We start from the raw sequence: 24,201 nt of genomic DNA on the forward strand, positions 1-24,201 counted from the left end.
GGCAGAGCTTTGATCATCCAACAGACTCAATGTTAGCAGGAATGAAGATAGGCAGGAACTTAAAGATTGGCTTAGAACGATATTTAAAATCATGGGAAAGTGTTGATGATCCATCTATCAGAGATTTCACTTACAGAATTCAAGTTCGTGGGCTGCCTCAAATGGTTGTTAGCATGGGATCTGAAAAAAGGCATCGCTCTGGGCCATGGAATGGAACTCAAAACAATGGTCTCCCAATGGGCCAGCTTTTGTATTTGCTGAGGATGAGTTGTTTATACTGCATGAGCCTAACAATGAACCACTCAGGTTTGCTCCAGCGTCTTGTTTTGCACCCAAGAAGCTCTGAATGGGTTGTCATGTACTCAAATCCCGATGACCCTTCTGACAGTTATGGGCAGTGTGGTGTTAATGACATTTGCAAAATCAACAAGTCACCAATTTGCGAGTGTCTGACAGGGTTCGCACAAAAATCACAAGAGAAATGGCAAGTACTTGATGCATCTGATGGTTGCATGCGAAGAATGTCGTTGGGCTGTCATAGTGGAGAGGTGTTCGTAAAGGTTGCAGGAGTAAAATTTCCCGACTTGATAAGAGTGTCATTTGCGTAAGAGTATGAGCCTTAAGGAATGAGAGGTGGAGTGCTTGAAGAATTGTTCATGTACAGCATATGCTAATTCAAATTTTAATGGAAGCTGTTTGATGCGGTTGGGTGACTTAATCGATAACAGAGAGTTGACTTCAGAAAAGAGTGGTTATTCGGTTGCTTGGTTGCTTGGTGTGTGCAGGTCACATATACTTGGGGCGTTGCTCATTTTTTTATGCGGTTCAATTTTCATATGCTAGTTAGGGAATGTTTGGTTTAGACAAGTGTTTGTTAAGATATTTGCATACTGTATTTGAGGGTATTGAGAGGGTTTATGTAATTTGTATTTTGTCACAAAATGATAAAAAAGGGAGACTATTGGCACATTAGGCTATGTAGCTTAAGATTTACAGTTTTGTTCTATTCATTAGGATTTAAGATCTTTTTAGAGTGTCTTATTTTTCATTTAAGACTTGAGGTTGCTAGCTACTTGATTCAACTAGTGTGATTGTGGACCCCGTATTTTCGGCTCATGCGTTTTCCACTTGATGACGAGCTCGATTTAAAAAAAAAAAAATAATATATTGTTATTTTTTAGAACAATGACTTGGAGTCGCCACTTATTTTTGTTTTATTTTTAAAGGATAAACAAAATAAGAAAGAAAAACCCTAAGTGTGACTCCTTATTTTGGAAAAGGTGGTCCGTGAAAAACCGGATCGGGTTCAGGGATCAGGTTACTTATTGGGAAGGTATGGTAAAGACCGTAGCACCACTCTAAGTCTCTAAAGTCGGGTCTCTACTAATAAAATGAAGCAATTGTGGCAATTGATGAGGGAATCAATGAATACTCAGAGTGATCATGCACGTGTGAGAATCAAAACATGCATATAAAAAGACCAGAATGGGGATAGATACGTACCTGGGCGACGAGCCACAATGAGTTATCAAGAAGTGAGGTTAATGCACAATTAAGGAATAATTTCGAGCATATCATAGAACATAATAAAATCAATCATGCATGACAATTAAATCAATCAATCAATCAATCAATCAATTATAAAGTCACTTATATGGGGCCCCCACCAAAGCCCATTTATTTTTGCATGAATTAATTCCAATAAATCCATTATTCGGAATCACGGGATTAACTTCACGCTTATTTTTAAAATATTTTAAAAGACCAAGATAGATTTGAAAATTGCTTGCTAAATAGAAATTGGAAGCAAATTTTATTAAAAAGGCGATTTTGGGGACCTAAAAACCTTAAGGATGAAAAACTAAAGAGTGGAATTTTTTAAAATAAAAATAAAATAAAATAAAAAAGTAAAAAAAAAAAAAAAAAAAAAAGAAGTAAAAATTGGAGAATTATTTGCAAAATGAGGTGTGGGAAATTATTTTAAAATTCGAAGATGAAGAAATAATGAAGAAAATGAAGAAAGATGTGGCCTAAAGGTGGCCTATCAAAGGTGGCCATGCATGGTTGGTTTGGTCTCCTCTATTATCGGTGAGTGGACTGGCAGAAAACTTCGAGTTCAGTGTCATTGGGTTGGCATCTGGAGAAAATGGGTGCCTGCTCACAGCATTAGGGGCTGGCTGCTTTGTATTAGAGAACTCTCCTTTGTGAATAGTTTTCCCATGCCTCTCCATTTTCATGTTCTTGGGTATCATTAACCCCTTTTCACTCCATGCTTGAACTCTCTCTTCCATCCTTGAATGTTGAGGATCACTTTCATTGATGTTGGGAATCCCTTGAGAATTAGTTTTAATCATGCTTGATTAGACATATGTAAAGAAGGCAGAAGACTCGCCAACCTTCAGTTCACTCTTCTTTGGACCTGAAAGAAGTTGTCCTGTTCGCCTGTCACTAATTCCTGGAATATCAGGCCGACATTCCAACTGATTCACAACTGGAGGCTCAACAGAAACATCAGTGCTATCAATAGTAGCATTAGACTCATCTTCCTGATGAACTGAAACAACCATATCTGGATTGGCATTCTTCCGTGACCTGTTGCAAGGTAGTCAGCTGCACCAAGTCTCAAGCACTTCACAACAACAGAAACCTCGTCCTGTGCAGACATCATGATAATGGGTATGCGTCGCAACTCCTTATCCCGCATAATGTACTTTAACATCTTCATGCCTTTGGTCATTGGAAGGTCAACTTCAGCGAGTATGATATCCATATCATGTCCCTCAGCATTCAATGCATCAATCGCCTGTCTAGCTGACCTCACTGATGTTACCTGATAGGAGCACCTGCAGAGAAGAGTGAAGATCTCGTCCGAACTCTTGGTATCATTGTCACACAACAAAATCCGCACTTTACTCCTATCGATAAAGGAATCACCGCTCTTACTGTTACTTCCACCGCTGCCAATCTCATTCCGCGCCATCTTTTCTTTGCACGGGGTGAATAATACTCTGCCACAAATTTCCTCCAATAGGCAATAGTCTTGTCAGGTTGCCGCTGGTGATATAGGTATTGCATTAGCTGACGAGCACATACACCACTATCATAGGGGCGCTTCATGACAGATATTGGTTGCATGCCCTGTTGTTGCAGGTGGTGTCTCAACTGCAGTTGCTGCTACTGTTGATGCTGCAAGTGGGCTTGCTGCATCTGCTGAGGCATGGACTGCAACATCTGTTGTTGCTATCGTAGTCTTTGCTGTTGAATCAAGCTTTGGAACTAAGGATTGTGGCCTTGCAACTGCATTGGGTCCTGTCTTTGAAGTATTTGTTGCACAATCTGCTGTGGCAAAATGTCTTCCTGTTTGATAACCAGTCGAGCTTTCTTATGCACCTAGGATGGATTATTGGGTTCCTGAATGAATGAGGCAGGAACCCATGGATTCATGGAAAGTGAAACTTGGCCTGCTTGTGATGTGGGCAAGGATGTAGCACTTGAAGCTCCTTACTGGTGCTGACTTTGATTCGCTTGCTGAGAGCTTGGATCTTGATGAAAGCTCTGCTGCACTACAGAGCACCCATCCATGACTGAGGAGCCAGAAATACTAATATTATTCGATGAGAACGACATGGGTGACGCAGGCAAGCGCATGTAAGACTCCGTATTGATGTTTGCACTTCTCTGCAAGTGAAGACCTCCTGAAAGTGCCGAGTTGGCATCTGTAACCAACGAACTCGCCCCAACACTCGGCCCAGAATTTGCTACACTGTTCAAAACTGTGTTATTCACGTCCTCAGAAACCGGACCAAGATTAAAACGTCCCGTTCCAGGAACAGAATTTGATGAGTTCCCAAATGATGAACTCATGTGAGAGTTAACTACAGCCTGAGACGGCCCATTCAATATGTAGCCACTTCCAGCAGAGAACCTCGAGGTTTCAGTGCTATTATGCAAGGATGAACTAGCCAAAGGGAAACCCCCCAATGCCTGAGATTCATCTTCTCAAGCTCTGATTTAGCTCTGTTACATCTAGTGGACACTCGGACCTCTCTCTAATCCATCCAGATTCGATAATCAGACTTCCTTAAACAGAGTACCTTGAAGCTGACTGCAATCCCTCAAAGAAATACTGATGACTTCGAAACGTGATTTCAGTGTAGTGATTTTCATTTGCTCCCCAGCATCCAAAGGCCCATCTGCTTGATTTCTCCACAGCAGCAGCAATTACCACAAGCATAGCTTCATACATTTTTTTTTTTAAACCCCCAGATCGAACGACCAACCACAGCACAAATATAGGAAATAAACAACAACGACAACAATAAGAGTGAACACCGAGGATTGAGCAAATAGGAGGACATGAAACGCATGACTGTACAGGGCCCCATTTCAAGTAACATCCATAGGCTCATAACAGGTGGGATCAATGAAACAAAGAAAAACTCAAGAACAGAGCATGTATACAGAGGATTAAGTTCAACGAAAACAAGCAATCCACACCAAATCAATAAACTAATGCTTGTAACTAGAGCTAAAACGTCAAGAGGAGTTTAAATACGAGTTAAAACTAGGCTCCTCGAACATCAATCAGCAATCAACATTCAGGAATCAACAGAAATGACTGAACGAAGATCAACATTCAATAATCAAGATGATAAGAAAGTGATGGAGGATGAAATGTCTGATGTTCATACCTGCAGGTTGCCTCCCTACTAGCAAGACCAGCTTGGCTCTGCGTTGTTCTGCTTCAAACGCCCTAAATCCTCCTCCGAAATCAACCAAATTAATGAATCAACAGACCTTCTTCTCTTCACATGTACAGCTCTTTCTCTCTCACTCTGTTTACCTTCGAGTTGTTTTCCCGTGATTTTCAAACTCAACTCACCAGGGCCTTCCACTTCTCTTCCTCCTCTGTTTTCTCTCAGTTGCCTTTCCTCCCAAGCTCTCATGAAAAACTCTCAAACTTGCCTCTCAAGCCAACGAAATCCCCTCCTCCCTATCTTCATCCCACTAAATTATCTCTCTGCAACCTCCCTCTCAAGCTACCCTCCTAAAACTAGCCTGGAGACTCTCAGAAAAAAAAACCTCCCCCCAAGCAAAAGCAGCCTTTCAAAATATCTCCCGGCAGCACTCCAAAAAGCATCACCTCCTCTCACCTGCAGCTGCCAGAGACGCTCCTCCATAATGGCCTGAAGATTCTCATGCCACGCGTCAGCCGCTGATTGCCTCCAGAAAAGTTAACTGCCCATCAACCCTCTGATGCACGTGTTGCCAAAATTAAAAATAAAAAGGTAGCAAAGAATGCTTCCTAAAATGCCCTTACCTATAGACCAAAACGAGGGTCTACAAGTGGGATTTACGTAATTAATTCATGCAAAAATAAAATGGGTTTCGGTTGGGCCCGACGTTAAATAAATTTTCTTTAAAATGAAAATGGATTTGAATGAAATGTCATCCATGCTATTATTGGTTATTCCTCTTGTCCAGTGATATGAGTGACATATTTTGTGTTCATTGTTATACACTAACCCCCTTTTATGATAGTATGTTACCGTTTGTTGATCACGTACTTATCTTTTCTCACTCTAACCATCACCTATATATGTTTTGATTTTCAACATGTGATCATGACAGTATTCATTAATTTTCTTATTGATTGTCACGTCAGCTTTATTTTATTAGTAGAGACCCAACTTCAGGGACTTAGAGGGATGCTACGATCTTGACCGTATCTTCCCAATAAGTAACTTGACCCTCGAACCCAATTCAGTTTTTCACAGATCACTTTTTCCAAAATAAGGAGTCACACTTGGAGTTTTCTTTTTTATTTTGTTTATCCTTTAAAATAAAATAAAAATAAGTGGTGACTCCAAGTCATTTTTTTAATTAATAAATCATATTTCAAATAAAAATCGAGCTCGCCATCGAGTAAAGAATGCATAAGTCGAAATGCGGGGTCCATAGTGACACAGATAAACATAGAAAGTTTCAAAAAAAGGCAACTCAATGATTGTTAAGGTGTGGGATACACCTAGGTTTTAAAATTGAGTTAAAAATTATTTAATTGTGCTTGAAAACTCTTGAGTGCTCAAGCATTGAGAAGCACTCAAGCACTCGAGTCTTTTAAGGGCTCTCAAGCACTACGGAGCACTCAGGTACTCAAGTCTTCTAAGGGCACTTGCTTATGGAAGAATTCTCCTAAATTCTAGTGATTGGTCTTTTCCATTTTAAAAAGGCTTATTTTTAACAATTGTCTAGATTCATTCATGAGGTTTTCCTAGGCCCATATAAATTTTGCCTAAAAAGGTTCTTGGGTTGATGCTTTTGAGTTAAACAAATATATATATATATATATATATATATATATATATATATATATATATATATATAGATAAAATTTACCTTCATGTTCCCAAAACTCTCAAAGAAATTCATTGTTACTTTTAGGGTTGTGAAGCAGATCTACATTCCCTTGATCCACTAGGAGCACACGAGATGATGCGTCATTGACATGAAGTGGAGTGTACGTGCTAGAGAGTAAGACTTAGGAATAACTTACGTTACGTAAAATTGTGTATTGTACTTTCATATATTGGATTATCAATTTGAGATCTTTAACTCGGTGGCTTTTACAACCACACATTACTAATAGGCCCTTGTGCTTGGCTTAGGATCAATTTCATCAAATATTTTAGGAGAGACAACATATAACAAGTCAAAAAGTAGATAATTACAACTAATTTGCTTGTATGTTTGTGTTTTTATTAAACAATTCTAGTTTAAAAAGTGTTTTTGAAAAAAAAAATTCAGGTATTTGATAAAATTTTAAAAAACACTTTTATAAAGTTGAAAAATAATTTGTAGTGTTTCATGGAGAAACACTTTATAAATAATTTTTTAAAAAACACTTAAAAAAAATGTTTTCACTAAAAATACTATGATGATCAGAAAAACTAAAACACACTCTTTATCATTCCATCAATATTTTCATCCTTAGCATTCTAGGCTCAAGAAACTTCCTATACGAATTGGAAATGTCATAGAAGGAAATATATTTAGAAGGGAATCCTAACAAAAAGTCTTTCAAAGCCCCTACATGATGTTTGAGTGATACTTGGTCTCTACATTGAACGGGTTTTTTTTTCCTATATCCCCTAGAGACAAAAAAAAATCGGATATAATTTCAAATGGTTTTCCAAATAATGAATGGGAGGTTCCAAGACTTTAAGGGAAAGAAAAGCAGCAGCCCTGTTGGGGAAAATCACATTCGTCAGCATGAATAGGATGAGGGTGCTTGCTACTTAATGGTTCCACTTAGTAATTAAATTTAGTACAAATTTAATCATGTCGGGCTGATAGACCACAACTACACCAGCAACAAAAGGCGGTTGCAATAATAGAACTCAACAAAACCCAGATCACTCAAGAGCTGTGCAAGTAGTTAGGAATCTGGTAGTGTAGTTTGAATTGTGCAAGTAGTTAGAGTCTAGTAACGTAGTTTGCTACAATAAAAAATATAAATAGCAGAGTAAAGAACCTCTCCATGATATGTAATTTCTTCCTCTTAATATATAGAAACTAGATTTTCATCTTCCTGATACAAACTTTCATGGTATCAGAGTTGCCCCTCTTCATATCTCCCTCTCTTTGCATCAGTTTCATGATTTCACCATGACAATCTCAACTCAATCCTCTGGGATACAAGTTGGAGCTACCAATTCATCCTCAACCATAGCTTAGTCAATGCAGATGTTGAATCATGCACTGCCCATTAAACTTGATAAAGATAACTACATGTTGTGGATAACCCAAATGGAGAACTTGATCTATGCAAACGGCTTGAAGATCATGTTGAAGGTCCTACAGTCCGTCCTTCAAAAACAACAAGCAATGGTGAAACAAATCCAGAATTTATTCTTTGGCAAAGATTTGACTGAATGATCGATCCTCAGTTGGATTTACTCCTCACTTATTCCAGAAATTATGGGACGAAGAATAGGGTATCAAACCTCCCATGAAGCATGGTTTGCTTTGGAAAAGATTTTCTCGGCTTCATCCAAAGCTCGGGTGATGCAATTACAACTAGAATTTCAGACCATGAAGAAAGGATCTCTTTCAATGATGGATTACATCCTCAAGTTGAAGAATCTGGCTGACAACTTAGCTGCCATTGGAGAACCAGTACACAATAGATATCATATTCTGCAACTGCTAGGAGGGCTTGGTGTAGAATATAATTCCATTGTGGCCTCTCTTACAGTAAGAGAAGATGAAGTTTCACTACATACGGCGCACAGGATTCTGTTAACCTATGAACAATGCTTGAATCTTCAAAATTCAACAAAAGACAATGTAATCTCTACAAACCTCACTACCACGTCGTCATATCACCACAAAAACAGAAGGAATTCCAATCGAAATTTCCTAGGAAACAATAGTAGAATCTTCAACCCTGGACGTAACTCTCATGCAAACAGAAACTCAACCTCTCAAAATTGCCCTCAATGTCAACTTTGTGGAAAGTTTGGACATGTTGTGGATCAGTGTTATCATCATTTCGATATAAACTTCCTAGGGGTAAATAACAATTTTGAAACCAAGTCCCATGTAACTAACAATAACCAAGATCAAGCCCACGCCATGATAACATCTCCTACCCACTCATCAGCTTTCTCAAACCACCTCTCTGGACAATTTACAATCATATAATGGCAATGACAAGGTGACAATCGGGAATGGTACGCAACTTTCCATTCTTCATACTGGTACTAAAATTTTTCAGTCTCCTTCTAAAGTGTTTCAGTTAAAAAGAGTTCTTCATGCACCTCATCTTGCAACCAATCTTGTTAGTGTCTCTCAATTCTATGTTGACAACAATACATTTGTTGAGTTTCATCCTCAGTTCTTTTTTGTCAAAGAACAAGTTACCAAGAAAGTTCTTCTTGAAGGTCATCTTGAACGAGGATTGTATAAGTTTCCTACCATTTTTAGCTCATCTACAGATTGCTTGTTCTTCAACTTCAACAACTCTTCATCTTCAAATTCCACGACTGAGCTTCGGCATTCTCGATTGGGCCATCCTGCTGAAGATATATTTTGAAACATGCTCTCAACAATTGTAATATCCCTTATCAATATAATAAACTCCAAATTTGTTGTGTCTACCAATATGCCAAAAGTCACAAGCTACCATTTTCGTTGTCTATGTCAAGAGCATCTCATCCTTTAGCACTTGTTCATGCTGCTATCTGGGGTCCTGCATCCACTCCATCTACTTTTGGTGCACGATTTTTTCTACTACTCATAGATGATTTCTCAAGATTTTCTTGGATTTATCCACCACACACCAAAGATTAAGAACTTCCGATGTTTGTAAAATTTCGCACTTCAGTGGAAAAACAGCTTGACTTCAAAATTAAGAGCCTACAATCAGATGATGGTGGTGAATTCAAAGCATTTTCTTCCTATCTTGTTGCTCATGGCATTGAACACAGGTTTTCCTACCCATACACACCTGAGCGGAATGGGTGAGTCGAGCGGAAACTGAGACAAGTTACAGAAACTAGTCTTGCTCTTCTAACTAAAGCCTTCTTACCTCTCTCTTTTTGGTTGTATGCTTTCCATACTGCTATATTTCTCATCAACCGTCTACCTACCAAGATGCTTAAATATCAATCTCCCTTTCAAACTCTTTTTGGGAAAACTCCTGATTATCATTTTCTCAAGACATTCGGTTGTCTTTTCTACCCATATATTCGACCATATAATAAGCACAAATTGCAATATCGTTCTACTCTCTGCATTTTTCATGACTATAGCAACACTCACAAGGGATATTTATGTTTCGATCCAAAAACTACCAGATTATACATAACCAGACATGTTGTCTTTCATGAATCAATCTTTCCAACTCTATCACCTTCAACTTCTTCTAATCCTAATTTTTTTCCGTTTCCACTCCTGTTTTTATTCCCATACACATGTCTCCTTCTCATGCTTTACATTCTATTGATGCTCAACAACATAACCCCACACCTTTGTCTTCATCACTTCACTTATCTTTTGACCACATCCTTCCTACTATACATAACAATGTTCCTCAACATCCTCCCATTATTAATAGTCATCCTATGATCATGCGTGCCAAGGATGGCATTATAAAAAAGAAGGCCTTCTTGTCTCACATGCCCACGGAACTAGCAACATTTGCTTAGGCTTCCAAAAGTATCTACTGGACCAAGGCTATGCAACAAGAGTATGATGCTCTACTAAAAAACGAAACATGGAATCTAGTTCCTACTCCTCCAAATGCCAATATTATTGATTGCAAATGGGTCTAAAAATTAAAACATAACCTAGATGGCACCATTGCTCATTACAAGGCTCGCCTAGTTGCCAAAGGTTTTACCCAAACACATGGTCTTGACTACTTTGAGACTTTCAGCCTCGTTGTCAAAGCTTCAACCATCAGAATAGTGCTTGCTCTAATTATCTCATATAATTGGACAATTCGTCAGCTTGATGTATAGAACGCCTTCCTCAACGGTGACCTCCAAGAGCAGGTCTTCATGAGCCAACCGCCCGGTTTTATCAACACCTGGTTTCCTACTCACGTCTGCAAACTTAACAAAGCCATTTATGGGCCTAAGAAAACTCCTAGAGCATGTTACACCAAGCTCGGTCATGCTCTTCTTGGCTGGGGTTTTCAAGCTTCCTGTGCAAATAGCTCCATGTTTTTTCTTCACATTGCCAACGATGTGCTTATCTTGTTAATCTATGTTGGTGACATCCTCGTAATAGGTAGTGATCCTCATCGTGTTTCTTCATTTGCTTCTCGTCTTAATGCTACATTTGCTCTTTCGAGATCTTGGTCGTTTTCACTATTTTCTTAGTCTGGAGATTATGCAAGCAGAAAACTCAGTCCATTTAAATCAACACAAATATGTCCACGATCTTCTTCAAAGTACCAGTATGTTTGAATCCAAGTCTGCTTCTACACCTGGTATGGTTGGTCAAAATTTATCCAAACATGATGGAGATCATTTCCATGATGTCACACTATATCAGAGCATAGTTGGTGTTCTTCAATATCTCACTCTCATAAGACCTGATATTTCATTTGTTATCAACAAGGAGTGCCAGTTTATGAGTAGCCCCTCCAACACACATTGGCTTGCTGTAAAATGCATCTTACGCTACCTCAACTTATGGTCTTTCCATGTAACCGTCTTCCGCGTTGGACATTCAAGCATACATTGATGTCGATTGGGCTTCTTGTCCAAATGACAGAAGAAGCACTAGTGGCTATTGTATTTTCATTGGACCAAACTTGGTTTCATGGTCATCCACTAAGTAGAAAATTGTTTCAAGGAGCAGTGCGGAATCTGAGTATCGTGGACTAGCTGTTGCCGCTTTCGAGATTGCCTGGATTCAATCTCTACTCACCGAGTTATGTCTTTCTCCTACAATACCACCAATTCTTTGGTGTGACAACCAAAGTGCTACCCATCTTGCTGCCAATCCTGTGTTTCACACACAAACAAAGCATATTGAACTCGACCTTCATTTTATTCGTGATAAAGTTCTTCAGAACCAACTCCATATTCAGTATCTTCCTTCTTCCGACCAAATTGCTGACATCTTCACCAAACATATCTCAAGTTCTTAGTATTTTTAGCTTTCGGACCAAATTCTCTATTGTTTCCAAACCCATGAGCTTGCGGGGGGATGATAGACCACAACTACACCAGCAACAGTCACAACTGCACCAGCAACAGAAGGCGGTTGCAACAATAGAACTCAACAAGACCCAGATCACTCAAGAACTGTGCAAATAGTTAGGAATCTGGTAGTGTAGCTTGAACTGTGCAAGTAGTTAGAGTCTGGTAACGTAGTTTGTTACAGTAAAAAATATAAATAGCATAGTAGAGAACCTCTCCATGATATGTAATTTCTTCCTCTTAATATATAGAAACTAGATTTTCATCTTCCTGATACAAACTTTCACGGGCCAACCTAATGTTGTTTAATCTATTTAACCGTGGAAATTAGGGAAGTCTTTGAAGAAAATGATGGTCAACTTCTTCTACAGTAGATTATGCTTTACCTACGGAATATGCTTTTAAGTCTCAAGACATTTTGAGAGCCAATTTTGTTTTTTCTGTTAAGATATGGTTAAACCTTGATAAATTAATATAGGTTTGCTCTATGGAAAATCTATGAATTAAGCTAATATTACTTAATCATGTGAACTAATGCAGTTTGAACATGGCCTACCGAGTCAACATCATAATTAGGTATGGGTATAACAACCAAATACAGAAAGGGGTCCGAGTCCAATATAGACATACTAGTCCCTGTCACGAAAAAGATGTAGATGAAGTTGTCAAGGGTCAGTATAGAAGCTCCGATGCAAGTGTTTCCTCTTGGTTTTTTCAGAATTGTAAATGGAGGGGCTTCCTTTCTTCACCTTCTTTTGCTCTTTGTTTTCTTCCTCAATCTTCTTGAAATTTTGTGTCGCATCAGATACCATAACTCCAACCCAGTCCATGGTTGATGGTGAGACTTTAGTTTCATCAGGCCAAAGGTTTGAACTAGGCTTCTTCTCGCCTGAAAACTCCAAGAACAGGTACCTAGGAATATGGTACAAGAGTGCCCCACATACAGTTGTGTGGGTGGCAAACAGAAATAACCCCATCACAGATTCACATGGAGTTTTAACTATCAGCATAAACGGAACACTTGTTCTTCTCAACCAGGAAGGGAGCGTGGTCTGGTATTCGGGTTTATCAGGAATAGCAGAAAATCCAGTTGCACAGCTCCTAGACTCTGGAAACTTTATTCTGAGAGATAGTCTTAGCAAGAGTTCTCAAAGGTATCTCTGGCAGAGCTTTGATTACCCATCTGACACACTGTTAGCTGGCATGAAGCTAGGCAGGACCTCCAACCCTGATCTAGAACGATATTTGATATCATGGAAAAGCGCTGATGAACCATCCAATGGAGACTTCACTTGGAGATTAGATACTCCCAGGCTGCCTCAACTGGTTGTTGCAACGGGATCAACCAAAAAGTACCGCACTGGGCCATGGAATGGAATTCAATTTAGTGGTATTCCGGTGTTTCCCAACGAGCAGCACTATTCACACATAATGATCTTTGATAAGGAGAATGCATATTACATGCTTTCATTTGACAACTACTCTGCTAATACGAGAACAACCATCAATCACTCAGGCTTCATCCAATGGCTTCGATTGGATGAACACAATGCGGAGTGGGTTCCTTTGTACATATTACCATATGACCCATGTGACAATTATGGAGAGTGTGGTGCTAATGGCATTTGCAGGAATTCCAGAACACCAATCTGTGAGTGTTTGAAAGGGTTCACCCCCAACTCACAACAAGACTGGGAAATTTTCGATTTTTCCAGTGGATGTGTAAGGGAAGTACCCTTGGATTGCATGAGCAAACATGACTTTATGAAGGTCTCAGGGGTGAAATTGCCTGACTTGTTGGAGTTCTGGTTAAACAAAAGTATGAGCCTCAAGGAATGTGAGGCAGAGTGCTTGAAGAACTGCTCCTGCGTGGCATATGCCAATTCAAACATTAAAGGAGGAAGCAGTGGTTGTTTGACCTGGTTTGGAGATCTGATTGACATTACAGGGTTCACAGATGGGAAAAGTGGGCAAGACATCTATATCAGATTTCCAGCTGGGGAACTAGGTAAGAGTATTTGACACTCTCTCCACTTCCAAGTCCTTTTATAGTTCATCTGTGAGAGTTTTAACATGCATTGCAATTTGGGTTGTGTAGTTGCTTATTTTCTCTATGTGAGTTAGGATCTTTTTTTAAACATGAAAGAAATTAGGATTGTTGGTAACATATTATAGTGGGAAAGCTCAATATGGAATAGCTAGCATCCTCAGTAAATGGTGTCTATCTTTTAACTAGAGGCACAGAAACAATTTATGGTTAACTGCCTCTGCAGTAGAGTCTAGACAATATTGAAGCAAGGATTGATACATGTACCAGAAAACATAACAGAAGTTTTAAGCAAAATGACTAAATTTTTCTCATCTCCTGCTTTAGAATCAATCCAGGGTTCAAATAAGAAGAAAAGACTGGTGACTGTCCTTGTCGCATCGATCGTTTCTGGAATGCTAATCTCAGGCTTGGTATTCTGGTGTATACAAAGGAAAAGAAGAGGTAATCTTACTTATTGCTCCATTCTCTGTTTCTTCAATGAAAATCTATATCATACAATTGTATCCTGAGTACAGTAATCCAGTAGGATCATACTTAAAAAGCAGTTCCTAAAGCACGCACTATCTCATCAATAGGTCTGGAAAGCAAGATGGAAGACCTGGAGTTACCTTTGTTTGATTTGGCTACCGTTAATACTGCTACTAACAACTTCTGTCTCATAAATAGAATTGGCATAGGCGGCTTTGGTCCTGTGTACAAGGTAAAATTTTATTATACAGTTGATTTAAAAGTGTATGGGGTTGTTATGCATCAAGCTAATTGTATGTGACAATGTGCAGGGCAATTTGTCAACAGGACAAGAAGTAGCAGTGAAGAGATTGTCAAAGAATTCGGGCCAGGGTCTTCAAGAGTTTAAGAATGAGGTTTTTTTGATTGCCAAACTTCAACACAAGAATCTCGTCAGGCTTTTAGGATGCTGCATTCAGGGACAAGAAAGGATATTACTCTATGAATATATGCCCAACAAAAGCTTAGATTATTTTATTTTTGGTTTGAACTTCTCAACCCTTTGTATCTCTTTATACTGAAATAGACATAATCACAAAATTTACAAGGGTTGAAATGATTTGTAGATCAAAACAGAAGAGCATTGTTGTCATGGCAAAAGCAGTTTGACATAGTTATGGGGATTGTGCGAGGACTTGTTTATCTCCACCAAGATTCTAGACTTCAAATCATTCATAGGGATCTCAAGGCAAGCAATATACTGCTAGATGAAAACCTGAACCCCAAAATTTCAGACTTTGGCCTGGCAAGAATTTTTGGAGGAGATGAAATGGAAGCAAAAACAAAGAGAGTTATTGGAACATAGTAAGTTTCTGCATTAACTTTAAAAATGATGTGTTTTTGGAAGAACTTATACTTGGACTCCTCATGCAGCGGGTATATGTCCCCAGAGTACGTGATTGATGGCACATTTTCTGTTATATCCGATGTCTTTAGTTTTGGTGTGCTTCTGCTGGAGATTGTGGCTGGTACAAAGAACAGAGGTTTCTCTCACCCAAACCACCACCATAATCTTCTGGGACATGTAAGTAGAAAGAATGAAAATCCACCTCTCTGTCACACATACATTCAGACATTCACAAAGACACATTCCCTCTCATGCTTTTCTGACAAAGAATATTGCTCCCAATTGCCTTAGACATGGCTGCTTTGGAAACAAGACAATGCCCTGGAAGTAATGGATGCATGTTTGGAGGACTCATGTATTGAATCCCAAGTACTAAGATGCATACAAGTCGGTTTATTATGTGTTCAAAACCTCCCAGCAGATAGACCAGCTATGTCATCTGTGATTTTCATGTTGGGTAATGAGGGAGCAACACTACCTCAACCTAAACATCCTGCTTTCTTCACAGAAATAAGCACGATTAATACAGATGCAACAACAGGAAGTGAAGATTTACCTTCAGAAAATTCAGTAACCATCTTAATACCAGAAGGTAGATAAAGGATTCAAGCACTGTGTCAGCATGTGCAGGGTGCATTCAAGGTTTAATTCATGCAGGATATAGCACTAGGCTCTTCAATGGATCGGCACCAATTTCTTTAAGGTTGCAAAACTATATTACAGCTTGGCCTCAAGGACACCAAGGTCATGGATTTACTGCACTAGAACCACATCTGATGGGCTTCATAATCCACAAATGTATGAATAAAATGTGCTGGAGTGTGTCCCTCTGGGGCAGCTCAGGGCACTGTGATTTGTAACTTCAAACTCACTAGTAAAACTTTTGAAATTTATGTTTTCACAGGATTAAGTCGGGGATAGACATGAGAATGTGGATTCTGCAGTGACCTGGGCTGCAGGCCCTATGACGCAAACTCAATTCATATAGTTTGACCTTGCGACATCTTTTCCAATTAATTGAGGGAGCATTAAAGAAGACACTACAATTTTACATCTTAGCAACTTGTTTTTCATTGGAACTGGAAAATTCCAAGTTGCCCGTTCAGACGGGTTCTTCCAATTGAAATGAATAAGCCCTTAAACCTTGCATAACACTGTACTATGTTAGACTTCAACTGAAAGCCTGGCGTATTCAAAGACTGCAACCTGATCCACTTGATGCCGGGTCATGGTTCAATTAACTAGCTGGTCATGCTTGAGAGGAGCTGTCTGACAAATACCAGGAAAAATCCACATTAGCAACATCCTCTATAGAGTGATCCGTGGCATATCCTCTATAGCACCACCTTTTTCCTTATACACATTGATGATGAATAAGCTTTCATATAATAGATAGGGTATAAGCTCTAATTTGTGGTTTCTTTCTTTCTTCTAGTCCTTTCACAATTCTTTTTCTTTTTTGGTTTGACAGTCATAGAGGAAGAGTGTGGGAAAAGCACTTGGTAAAGTCAAGGATTTTGAAGATGTGAAAAAGTTTGTATTCACTTAATTCTTCCCTTATTTGCATTTGTCAGTGATGTGGATTCCATTCCCTTATTTCAAAGGGGTTACCTACCATCTTGAAAATTCTTAGAAAAATGTATCCATCGTGGTTGTATTAAAAACGATATAACATATATGACGTTTTATATGATTTAACCTAAAATTTACCGAAAAAAATGATGAAGAACCTTCAATATTGTACAAAGAGATTATAATTTTAAAGCTCTCAATTTTTTGAACCTCAATTATACACCGAAAAAAAAACTCTCCTTTAATCAAAATCTCTTACTATATTTTTCCTAAACATCTTAATATTTTATATAAAAAAAATAACAATAGAAAAATATTCCTATACGAAAATATCATCGTTGGATGCTTTCTTTATAACAATAGAAAACTTCTTATAAAAAATATATCCTAATAAGAAAATATCAAAGACTTACATGTTAACTCAAAAAGAAATTTGAGATACTTTCCAACACATCAAGTGTTTTATTTGACCGGTAGAAATAAAGACAAAGTTCTTCTGTCAAGCCCTGATTAATAAACCTACAAAATCCTTCAAATTGGATTTGATTAAACCCAGGTATCATAGACATTCCCTCATTCCCACCTCGGAACATTTTTTGTTTCCCATTTATCGAAAAAAATCCCATTATTGTAATTGGATTGGTTCATTCTTCATCAAATCATATGGATCGATCAAGATCTAGCAATGATGGAATTTATAATCCGTTTACTAAATTGCATGAAATTTTACCCAACTCCATAAATCTAATCTAATGTATGAAATACATATGAACGGAGGAATAAAGAGAATTTTCTAAGCATCTACGTTTCAGCTACTCATAAGTTCTGAGCACACATACAAACACAAGGGAAAGTGAGGAATGAAGCAATTAAACCAAAGTGATTTAACAATTTTTTTTGTGAAGAAGAATTTAGTATTTTAAGCTTTAGTTTGACTCAAAAAATTTCCGTTCATTTGGAAAAAATTGAATCTGAAGCTACCTAGAAGCTAACCAGAAAGGACATGTCATCATTGTTCTTTTAACTATCAATTTTATTTTGGGCATGGCCCAGGATGAGAAAGGTCCAATATGGCTTAGAAAAGTCATGGAAAGAGATATATATAGAAGGGAATCTCAATATATGAAAGTGATAGATCAAGTTCATTCGTCCGCATGAAAAGGACCAGGGTCGACTTCATAATAGTTCCTACTTTCAAAGCGTGGAAATTAGGGAAGGCAATTGCGGTCGTGTTCTGCCACCTAGGGTAGGTAAGACCATTGCATTTGACTATGATCTTCTACCTCATGTTCATGTGATGATTAACACGTAGGTGGACAACTGTTTTATCAGATTAGAAGCATAGAATTCCAAGAATATTGAAGACAAATCAAGGGCAAAAGAAGGCGAAGATTAACAGATGGATTATTACTCAGAAAGGGAACTAAGGGTGAATCTTCCCAGACAATGACACAGAAATGGGTGATGGGTGCTGCCGTCCCTGTTTCAAGGCTGCTGTATCCCATACAGTTAATCAATCTGTACAAAATTAATGTTTTATTGTTTAAGAGACTTCAATTTTGTTCAAACCTCTCACCAGTCTTATGGTGTATAATCCTGTGAAATTATAACTGAAAAAAGTACTACCCTCCACCTCCAGAGTATATAGTCATCCCATCTTAGACTCGGTAACAGATGATTCACATAGGCTCTTTCCTTAGGCCTAATATGGAATGAATTCAGGTAAATGGAGATAGATGTTTATCAAATTAACAGAGGCAAACCAGACATCAAGATTGGCGTGCCAAGCAACCATTGAGATGCTAAAGTTCCAGGCCCTATGACACAAACTCATTTCAGACAGTATGATCTTCTGACTTCCCTTTTTTAAAAAGAAACATTCAATTAGGGAACACTTAGGAAGACTCTACAATTTTATATTTCAGTAACTTGTTTTTCATTGGACTTGGAAAATTCCTAGTCACCCTGTCGAGACAGTTCTTCCAATTGAAATGCTTAAGCCCTTAAACCTACATAACGTCAGTACTTTTTTTTTTTTAAGTAGTGTATAGAAGTATTTCTTTCATCTCTGAGAAACGTCGATGGAGACCCATCTTTTCTTGGCCTTCTTTTGTGCCTGGATCTGTCTCTCAGTTCCCTTGGAGTTCTGTATTGCAGCTGATTCCATAAGGATGGACCAATCCATAAGCGATAGTGAGACTTTAGTTTCCTCGGGCCAAAGCTTTGAACTAGGCTTCTTCTCTCCTGGAAGCTCCAAAAACAGGTACTTGGGAATATGGTACAAGAATACACCCCAGACAGCTGTATGGGTTGCAAACAGAAACAACCCAATTGCAGATTCTTACGGAGTTTTAACCATCATCAACAATGGCGCACTTGTTCTGCTCAACCAGTCAAAGAGTGTAATCTGGTCTCCCAATTTGTCAAGGGTGCCAGAAAATCCAGTTGCACAGCTCCTGGAGACTGGAAATCTTGTTCTCAGGGACGGTAGTAATGAAACTTCTAAAAGCTATATATGGCAGAGCTTTGATGATCCATCAGACACAATGCTGCCAGGCATGAAGGTGGGATGGAACTTAAAGACTAGTCTACAACGAAATTTGACATCATGGAAAAGTGCTGATGATCCATCTCTTGGAGACTTCTCTTTCGGATTTGGTATTAATGTGATGCCTTACATGGTTATTGGTGTGGGATCAAGCAAAAAAGTCCGTACCGGCCCATGGAATGGACTTGAATTCAATGGTGTTCATGTGATGGACAACTTGGTTTACAAAGCATTTTATGTTTACAACAATGATGAGTTATATGCCCTCTATGAGTCTAACAGCAATGAGATTATTTCAAGAGTAACATTGAAATATTCAGGTATCCTCCAGTGTCTGGTATTGAAAAAAGGGAGCTCTGAATGGGCTGAATTGTACTCAATTCCCGATGACCTTTGTGAAAATTATGGGCATTGTGGTGCTAATGGTATTTGCAGAATTAGCAAGCTGCAGATTTGTGAGTGTTTGACAGGTTTCACACCAAAATCACAAGAAGAATGGGACGTGTTTAATAGATCTAGTGGATGCACACGAAGAATGCCTTTGGATTGCCCAAGTGAAGAGGGATTCGTAAAGGTTACAGGGGTGAAATTGCCCGACTTGATAGATTTTCATGTGATTAAGAGTGTGAGCCTTAGGGAGTGTGAGGTATCGTGCTTGAACAACTGTTCTTGTACAGCATATGCCTACTCAAAAGCATATGCTTACTCAAATCCTAATGGAAGCGGTGGCTGTTTGATGTGGTCTGGGGACCTGATTGATATCAGAGAGTTAACTTCAGAAAAACATGCAGAGGACATCTATATCCGCATGCACACTTCAGAGCTAGGTAAGACACTTGATTTTCTGAAAATCACTCTTTGATTGTAAGCTATTGGGGTTGTCTCCAATAGCCTAAGCCCTAAGTTATCCTGGTAAATCAATATGCAGAATTACTTAGATTCCAAAGTCAGAGATTCAATTTCACTAGAAGATTATAATCTAGTTAAAACCAAGACCCTATATTATATTCCAGAAGAACCATAGCTGTTAGGATTCAGGTTAACTAATGATGAACTGACTTGTAAAAACCCTAACAAGCAGAAAGCAAACATCCAATTCATTTTCTGAAGAAACAGGGGAATCTGGGGAAATGGTTACTTCATTCTTGTTATTGTCTGTTCCAGGGTTAAACACTAATCAGAAGAAGAAAAAACTAGTGATCATCCTTGTTATATCTTCCTTTTCTGGAATCCTCACCTTGGGCTTGGCAATCTGGTTTCAATTTTGGAAGAAGAGAAGAATGGGAACAGGTATGCATACTTATCGACCTTGATGATTTTATTGAAAACCATGTGGTAGTGCTTTAAAAGCAGCTTCTAAATTATTATCCCATTTAACAGACCAGGAAAGCAAGAAGGAGAACTTAGAGTTACCTTTGTTTGACTTGCCCACCATTGCAACTGCTACTAATAACTTCTCTAACACCAACAAGATTGGAGCAGGTGGCTTTGGGTCTGTGTACAAGGTATGCGCCCTCTTATGCATCATTGCATCTTGGTAACCCAAAAATGATTTCAAAAGAAAGAAGAGAAAAATATCTGCATCTTACACATCATATTTTGCAGGGCAATCTACCAGAAGGAGTAGCAGTTGCAGTGAAGAGATTGTCCAAGAATTCAGCACAGGGTGTGCAAGAGTTCAAGAATGAAGCTGTTTTGATTGCGAAACTTCAGCACAAGAATCTTGTCAGGCTTTTGGGCTGCTGCATTCAAGGAGAAGAAAGAATATTACTCTACGAATATATGCCTAACAAAAGCTTGGATTATTTTATTTTCGGTTTGAGCTTCTTATCCCTATCTGCTAGGATTAGTTTCACTTTTTGATCACCCATATTACACCCATTCGTGTTCAACTCAATTCACACATCTAAGCAATGAATTAGGCCTAATAAAAACTTTTATAAAGGTGAATGTATTGTGCAGATCAAAACAGAAGAGCATTATTGGCATGGGATAAGCGCTGCAAGATTGTTATGGGGATAGCACGAGGGCTTCTCTACCTCCATCAAGACTCTAGATTTCAAATTATTCACAGGGATCTCAAGACGAGCAATATTTTACTGGATGACCATCTCAACCCTAAAATTTCAGACTTTGGCCTGGCAAGAATTTTTGGAGAGAATGAAATGGAAACGAGAACAAAGAGAATTGTTGGGACTTAGTGAGTTATAAACCTTTATAATCTTATAAAATGGAATTTATCCCTTCAAAGAACTTATACTTGAAAATGTTGGTGCAGTGGCTATATGTCCCCGGAGTATGTGATTGATGGGCACTTTTCTATCAAATTGGATGTCTTTAGCTTTGGTGTTCTTTTACTAGAGATTGTGAGTGGTAAAAAGAACAGAGGGTTCTCTCATCCAGATCACCACCATAACCTTTTGGGACATGTAAGTAGAAAGAACGCAATGGTGTTTACTCCCTCTCTCTCTCAAAATTTGTCTCTACTCTCTAGCTTTTTCTGTCTTTTGTGAAAGACAATAAATATGATTTTTTTGTCTCTAGGCATGGCTGCTGTGGGAACAAAACAAGGCCTTGGAATTAATGGATGCATGTTTGGAAGATTCATATGTTGTATCGCAAGTATTACGATGCATACAAGTAGGTTTGCTATGTGTTCAGAACCTTCCAGCAGACAGACCAGCAATGTCATCAGTGGTTTTCATGTTGGGTAATGAGGGAGCAATATTGCCTCAACCTAAACATCCTGGTTTCTTCACAGAAAGATCTTCCGTGGATACAGATACAATGTCAGCAAAGATAGAGTTACATTCAGAAAATGCAGTAACCATCTCAATGCTAAAAGGTAGATAAAGAATTCAAGCATCTGCTTAGTGAATTATTTATGCAGGTGCCAGCTTCTCTGACTAAAACGGGCTGCAAAGGTTCCTCTGTTGCGGCTCAGGGCACTGTAATCTGCAACTTAAGACTCACTAGTAGAATTTCTAAATTCAGATTCCCTCTGGATCAGGTTGGTAATAAGCAGAAGAACATGTATTCTACAGTCACCTTATGTGCTACTGTCTTTTTTTTTTTTTTTTTTTTTTTTCTCCTCAGGGTGCATAGGACTTATAATTTGGTTCCAACCATTTGCTTTCAATTATCTCGAGAATTTTTGAAGTTCTAAAGTCCTTTGAAATATCAATAGGAAGTAAAGATCAGACAATAAAAGCTAATCAAATAAGGCTTCTACTTGTGACTGGTATAAAGCCATAGGATGATGGCTTGCAATAATTTCAGGTAAATAGGGGTAAGAATTGAAAATCAACAAAGACAAGTAGGAATCAGATGACTTCATATGAATTCTGTTGTCTCTTTGTGTATACTGAAAATTACAGTTTACTCAGCAGTAGGTAATGTGCTTCTGCAAGATCTCTCTAACATGAAACTAAAAGAGTTCTTCATCCCAAAAACACACGCACACAAAGAATCTTCATGTCCAAATGACAATTTTTCTTCAAGTTAGTATTGTTGGAACCAATGATTCATTTAATACCGAGGCACAAAAAAGAATTCCTTGCAATGGAGATCAACACAACTCCCATACACTTAAGATGAATTGACATTTGTGAAAAATTTAAGAGGAACCAATGTTTTGAAAACTGGACCGTGTACTGGCCATCTCTCTGGTCCGGTTTGCCCCAGGGAACCGTTTTCATGTTAAAACGGTGTTGAACTGCTGAACCGTCCAGCTTCCTAAGAACCGGTCAAGCCCAAGCCTGGGCCAAACTTCCACTTGCCGTATAAGCCCAATAGGGGCTACAGCCAGACACCTGTTAAAAGCCCAAACCAGTTGAGCCCTAGAGGGTTTAAACGAGCGCCAAAGCCTAATCCAATCTCTAGGCTAGGTTGCTTTTAGTGTTGCAAGGTATTTGAGGCTAGGTTTGGGCCAAACTTCCACTTGCTGTAGAAGTCCAATAGGGGCTACAGCCAGACACCCATTAAAAGCCCAAACCAGTTGAGCCCTAGAGGGTTTAAAGGAGGGCCAAAGCCCAATCCAATCTCAAAAGCCCAAACCAGTTGAGCCTGTGCAGAGATTTGATCCACTGACTCCAGCTTTAAAAGCAAGGGTGAGGCCATTGAGCTATCTGACATGCTAATAAAGTAATAGCGTTGTAAAACTAAATATATAGCAAGATTAATGGTTTTTTTTCAAAAAAAAAATTCGTGTAAATATCTACATTCATGTTCATTTTTATAATAATAATTATCAAATTAATATAAATAATTAATATAATAAATTTAAAATAATAAAATACAAAAACAAGGAGATAAAATTAGATTTTTTTTTTTTTCGTCTTAAACATATTTGAAAATTTTAAAATTTATTTTGAAAAACTGGATAAGAGCTTTTATGCTTTTGGCCTTGAAGGGAATTTTTAATACGGAAGTGTTTAAAAAGGTTGTTTCAAAGTTTTATTGAGAAGTTTTTTATATTTCATGAAATTTTTATAATATTTTTTTGTTCAAAAAATCATGATTTGCTTCAATTTTAGCTTTCAACCAAGTAAAAAAAAAAAAAACACACTATTCAAATGGAACCTCAATTTATTTAAATAATTGTTTTTTACTAAAACAAATTTTATAATATTAATTATTTCTTTAAAATATTACCGTTGCTTTAAGTTTTATTTTTAGTGAAGAAAAAAGTAGAAAACATTTAAAATAAATATAATTATTTTGAAACAATTAATTTATCACTTTGGTTATTATTATTATTATTAGTATTATTATTATTATTATGAAGTTATATTATAATTCATACCCATTTTCAAACCGACAATATGTCAATATTGGACAATGAAAACATAGTTCTAACATTTATGATAGCGTTTTGGGGGTGAATGGTTATAAACACAAATGGGCATTGTCAAAACCAAAACCAAAAGTCAATATAAAATAAATAAATAAATAAAATAAT

At 38.0% G+C, this 24,201-nt stretch overlaps 2 protein-coding genes and 1 pseudogene across 2 annotated transcripts; 2 read left to right on the forward strand and 1 right to left on the reverse strand.

The window, feature by feature from the left end:
* The first annotated feature begins 29 nt into the window (after positions 1-29).
* LOC117909115 (S-locus-specific glycoprotein S13-like) lies at positions 30-608 on the forward strand. Its single transcript, XM_034823015.1, has one exon. It carries the CDS (start codon positions 30-32, stop codon positions 606-608), a length of 579 nt encoding a protein of 192 aa, XP_034678906.1.
* A 1,339-nt stretch (positions 609-1,947) lies between these two features.
* LOC117908952 lies at positions 1,948-5,112 on the reverse strand (annotated as a pseudogene).
* A 4,363-nt stretch (positions 5,113-9,475) lies between these two features.
* LOC117909116 lies at positions 9,476-22,383 on the forward strand. Its single transcript, XM_034823016.1, has 15 exons — positions 9,476-9,524; positions 12,523-13,725; positions 14,092-14,208; positions 14,343-14,467; positions 14,547-14,757; positions 14,841-15,078; positions 15,148-15,298; positions 15,413-15,713; positions 18,767-20,068; positions 20,406-20,531; positions 20,622-20,746; positions 20,847-21,057; positions 21,204-21,441; positions 21,520-21,670; positions 21,786-22,383. The coding sequence occupies exons 1-15, from the start codon at positions 9,476-9,478 to the stop codon at positions 22,092-22,094; spliced, it is 4,857 nt and encodes a 1,618-aa protein (XP_034678907.1). The 3' UTR covers positions 22,095-22,383.
* Positions 22,384-24,201: the final 1,818 nt, after the last annotated feature.

Source organism: Vitis riparia, chromosome 19 (genome assembly GCF_004353265.1).
Source record: "Vitis riparia cultivar Riparia Gloire de Montpellier isolate 1030 chromosome 19, EGFV_Vit.rip_1.0, whole genome shotgun sequence".
In the NCBI taxonomy this organism is placed as follows: Eukaryota; Viridiplantae; Streptophyta; class Magnoliopsida; order Vitales; family Vitaceae; genus Vitis; species Vitis riparia.